Source organism: Phytophthora infestans, genomic scaffold (genome assembly GCF_000142945.1).
Source record: "Phytophthora infestans T30-4 supercont1.219 genomic scaffold, whole genome shotgun sequence".
Lineage (NCBI taxonomy): Eukaryota > Oomycota > Peronosporomycetes > Peronosporales > Peronosporaceae > Phytophthora > Phytophthora infestans.
Genome location: NW_003303540.1, coordinates 71,558 through 74,975, shown reverse-complemented (window position 1 = coordinate 74,975; position 3,418 = coordinate 71,558). Strand labels below are relative to the sequence as shown.

Below are 3,418 nucleotides of genomic sequence, written 5' to 3'. Positions count from 1 at the left end.
CTCCACAAGAGTGACGGGTCACTCTTCATGTAACCTGGGGGATAGTGTAACGGTACAATTCAGTGTACTGTACACTGTACAGTGCCCAGCAATCGAAGATTAAGCATCCGTATTTTCACGCAAGCACAAACAACATGCAGAACCATCGCGCAACTTCGGGCGCGGCTTGACGTGGCCGTGAGGACCTGCTTGTCACGGGATTGATTATCGGGCAGTGGCCATCTTTTGGACCAATGGTCACGCCGCTTGTGACTGCGATGTACCGCCTCAATACCGTCTTATATTATAGCCTTACTAATTCGTTGCATCAACCTTGGCTGTATCACAGTTTTACCACCTGTATTTGTTTTTCCATTACGTGTCGTTGGTGTAGTGCTCCGGATGTATGCAAACGAATCGTCCCAAGCAGCGTCCGACTAGCAAATCTGGAGGCACCGCCCTCTCTCGTTCACTCATCTCCCTGCACGCGCTCAACGTTTGGCCCGACTTGGGCCCCCGAGGCCCGAGGCCATGACGACGTCAACCAAAATCTGAAGGCTGGACGCCAGGCATTCTCGAAAGCTCCGGCAGCTTGGCACATCCCATGAGCCAGCGCTTGTCAGTCTCACACGTCTCTGTGTCAAATCCTGCGACACCAGGGGTGGGTCCCGCCAATGCCGAAGACTACGATCCCACATCAGCGTCCAAGCGTGGCTCAGTGTGGCAGTGGGTCGTAGGCTGCGTCTTCCTCGTGTGTGTGGCCATCATCTCATCCAGTACATCTTCAACGACTTGTCCTTCGAGGCTCCATTCTTCCTCACTTCATTCGGCATGGCGCTCTTCTCCGTTAATCTCCCCATCTACTACGTGACCAAGGTGTGGCTCCCCCAGTTAGGCCGCGGTCTGTCGGGCTTGAGCGTGTCTGGCTTACCTCAGGTCAAGTCGGAGACGGGCACGGAAGTGAAGCAGACAGCGCACAACAAGGCAACGCTCCGTCGTACAGTGGTCGCCGCTGCCGTCGTTGCTCCACTCTGGTTCATCGCCAACTTCACGTACAATGAGAGTCTCAATCTCACCAGCGTCACTAGCAGCACCATCCTCAGTGCCACCTCCTCCGTGTTCACACTGATCCTCGCCGTATGGATCCTCAAGGAGCGTTTCACATGGCCCAAGGCGCTGGGTGTGGCGCTCTGCATGGCTGGCAACTGTTGCGTACAGCTGTAGGTAGTTGTTGATCTAGGCCGTCAGTTTTGGAAGTGAGATGGCATCGGCCATCTCTCCATTACATCCCTCGGCTTCACCTATCTTAGTGATGGGGCACGCGGCCTCTTTCTTCTTGAATGGCTAGGACGAGTTGCTGCCATCGCAACCAATAGCAGAGAGCTACACCATTATTGACCTATCATTTTACTTCATTTCTCTGCATACAAACTGAATGATATTGCGGCACAACACTCCCACTAAAGATGCTCACGTTCTCCATCATTTCTTCGTCACTTAACGTCTTCTCATTGTCACTCAAGATCCTTCTCGAGCGATGGTTTGTTACCACCTTGGTCCCAGATTTGCCTTGTCGCAGAGCCCAAAATCTGATCCAATACTTTATCTTATATTCTAAAGAGACTTACTCTTTGTATTGTTTGTTGCCGATATTGGACTGAGCTCTTCACTCTCTCTTTTTCTTCCGAACTGCACAGGTGCGGGTCCCGACGAAAGCCCTTCGGGGGGGCATCCACAAGCTGCTTGTATCCTTCTTCGGCGACAGCAGACCGGCCTAAGCCACAGCGGCCATTCAGGTCCCGGCCTTTTGGCACCTCAAACGGTCAGCCAAGCCCATGATGTGAGCTCTGCAAGTAGAAAGTCCGATCATTCGGCTACTCGTGGGTGTCTAGTCTTAGACCAGTTGTGCCTTTCAGCGGCGGGAACTGAGAGAGTCAGGAGTGAAATTAACCGAAAGTTTGAGTAAAATGTACTCAAGAGCAAGTGGCTAATAGCCTGGACCTGTTCAATTTTCAAACTTAGGGCTAGGTGACCATTAAACTTAAGGTTTAAACTTTAAAACTAGTCTGTAACCAGAACCCTTTCCTTAAGGCCTTCCTTTACTGTAAACCTTTTCCTAAACTTCTTAATAATTCCCTTAAATTGACAAGAACTTGTGTTTACACCAAATGACCGTCAATCTTTTATTTGAGGGACCTAACCTTATTTGAGGCGTAAAACTAAATTTGAGGCTGATGATTAACCCAACTCTTTTATCCCCATCATAGATCTGAGTTTTTCAAACTGTGTTTGGCTTAATGGCTTCGTAAGGGCATCAGCCACATGTCGTTGGTGCTACAGTAATTCACAATGATACTTTTGTCCTCATGTTTGTCACGGGCATACAGATGCGGCGGACCCGAGTTCCATGGGAACTGGTCCGTTGGGGCTTGCTCGACCGGGGGCCGACAAGGAACCCCCAGGCCACGCTGAGGCCGGCGTACACGCCTGGCGATGGTTGTACTCTTCTTGAAGAACCACTTGAACGCCTCTTCAAGGGTGCTTGACTGCACCCGGAACAGCTGAGTGCGTGCGGGGCCCACTCGAAGGCCGTCCATGAACACAGCCATCTTGATGTGTTCGTTGAGTGGGTTTACCACTAGGGACGCCGTGAACTCCCGTATCTCTTGCACGTTCTCGTGCAGTTCACGCCTCCCTTGTTTACACGAGAGGAAGCGTGAACGCTGGCGGTACTCGAAGTTCGCCGGGAGGAACGCGGCTCGGAGCTGTTCACACAGCTGAGCCCAGGATGTGAAACATCCAGGGGATGTTGCTTCCCGTGTGTACACCCAACGCTTAGCACGGCCGCTAAGGTTGGAGAGTGCAAAAGCAACACGAAGTTGCTCGGTCGAGATCCGAGCCGCGTCCATCGCGAGCTCTACTTCTCGGACCCAGAAGTGAACGTTCTCGCCTTCCTTCCCTTCGTACTGCTTAACCTTCAGCTGTATTGGCTGCGGGTGAGGCGTTTTGCTTCCGCCGCCGGAGCCTGTAGGTTCTCCCGCACATGCGCGATGAGGCCCTGCTCGTACGCGTCGAACGCATTGACGCGCTTGATTTGCTCGGCCGATGTTGACACCACCAGGCTCTGCAGGGCCTCCATCCCGAAGATGCCTGCCATCTTCCAAACCGACTCGAACTGAGAGTCGTTCATATGGGAGAAGTCGCACCTATCCATGGCAACGAACTTCGGAGAGGTTCAGGTAGTCTACCCGCGGTGGCGTGGATTGACTACGAGTGCTACCAAGTGTGACGGGGTCACACAGCACCTTGCGCTAGAGGAAGTTATCTTCCGAGAGTATACAAACTCTCAGTGAACGGCAGTTCACAGGTCCCCTCTTTATTCAAAAGAGAGCGAAGTGACCTAATTAAGGTAGAATGTAAACTGAGTATATTTATAGGT

General features: G+C 52.1%; 1 protein-coding gene across 1 annotated transcript; it reads left to right on the top strand.

Annotated features, from left to right (window-relative positions):
* Positions 1-233: 233 nt before the first annotated feature.
* On the top strand, positions 234-1,203 carry PITG_21156 (Drug/Metabolite Transporter (DMT) Superfamily; the record flags this gene model as incomplete). The annotated part of the gene is made up of 2 exons (XM_002895241.1): positions 234-259; positions 639-1,203. The coding sequence occupies 2 exons, from the start codon at positions 234-236 to the stop codon at positions 1,201-1,203; spliced, it is 591 nt and encodes a 196-aa protein (XP_002895287.1).
* Between the last annotated feature and the right edge of the window lie 2,215 nt (positions 1,204-3,418).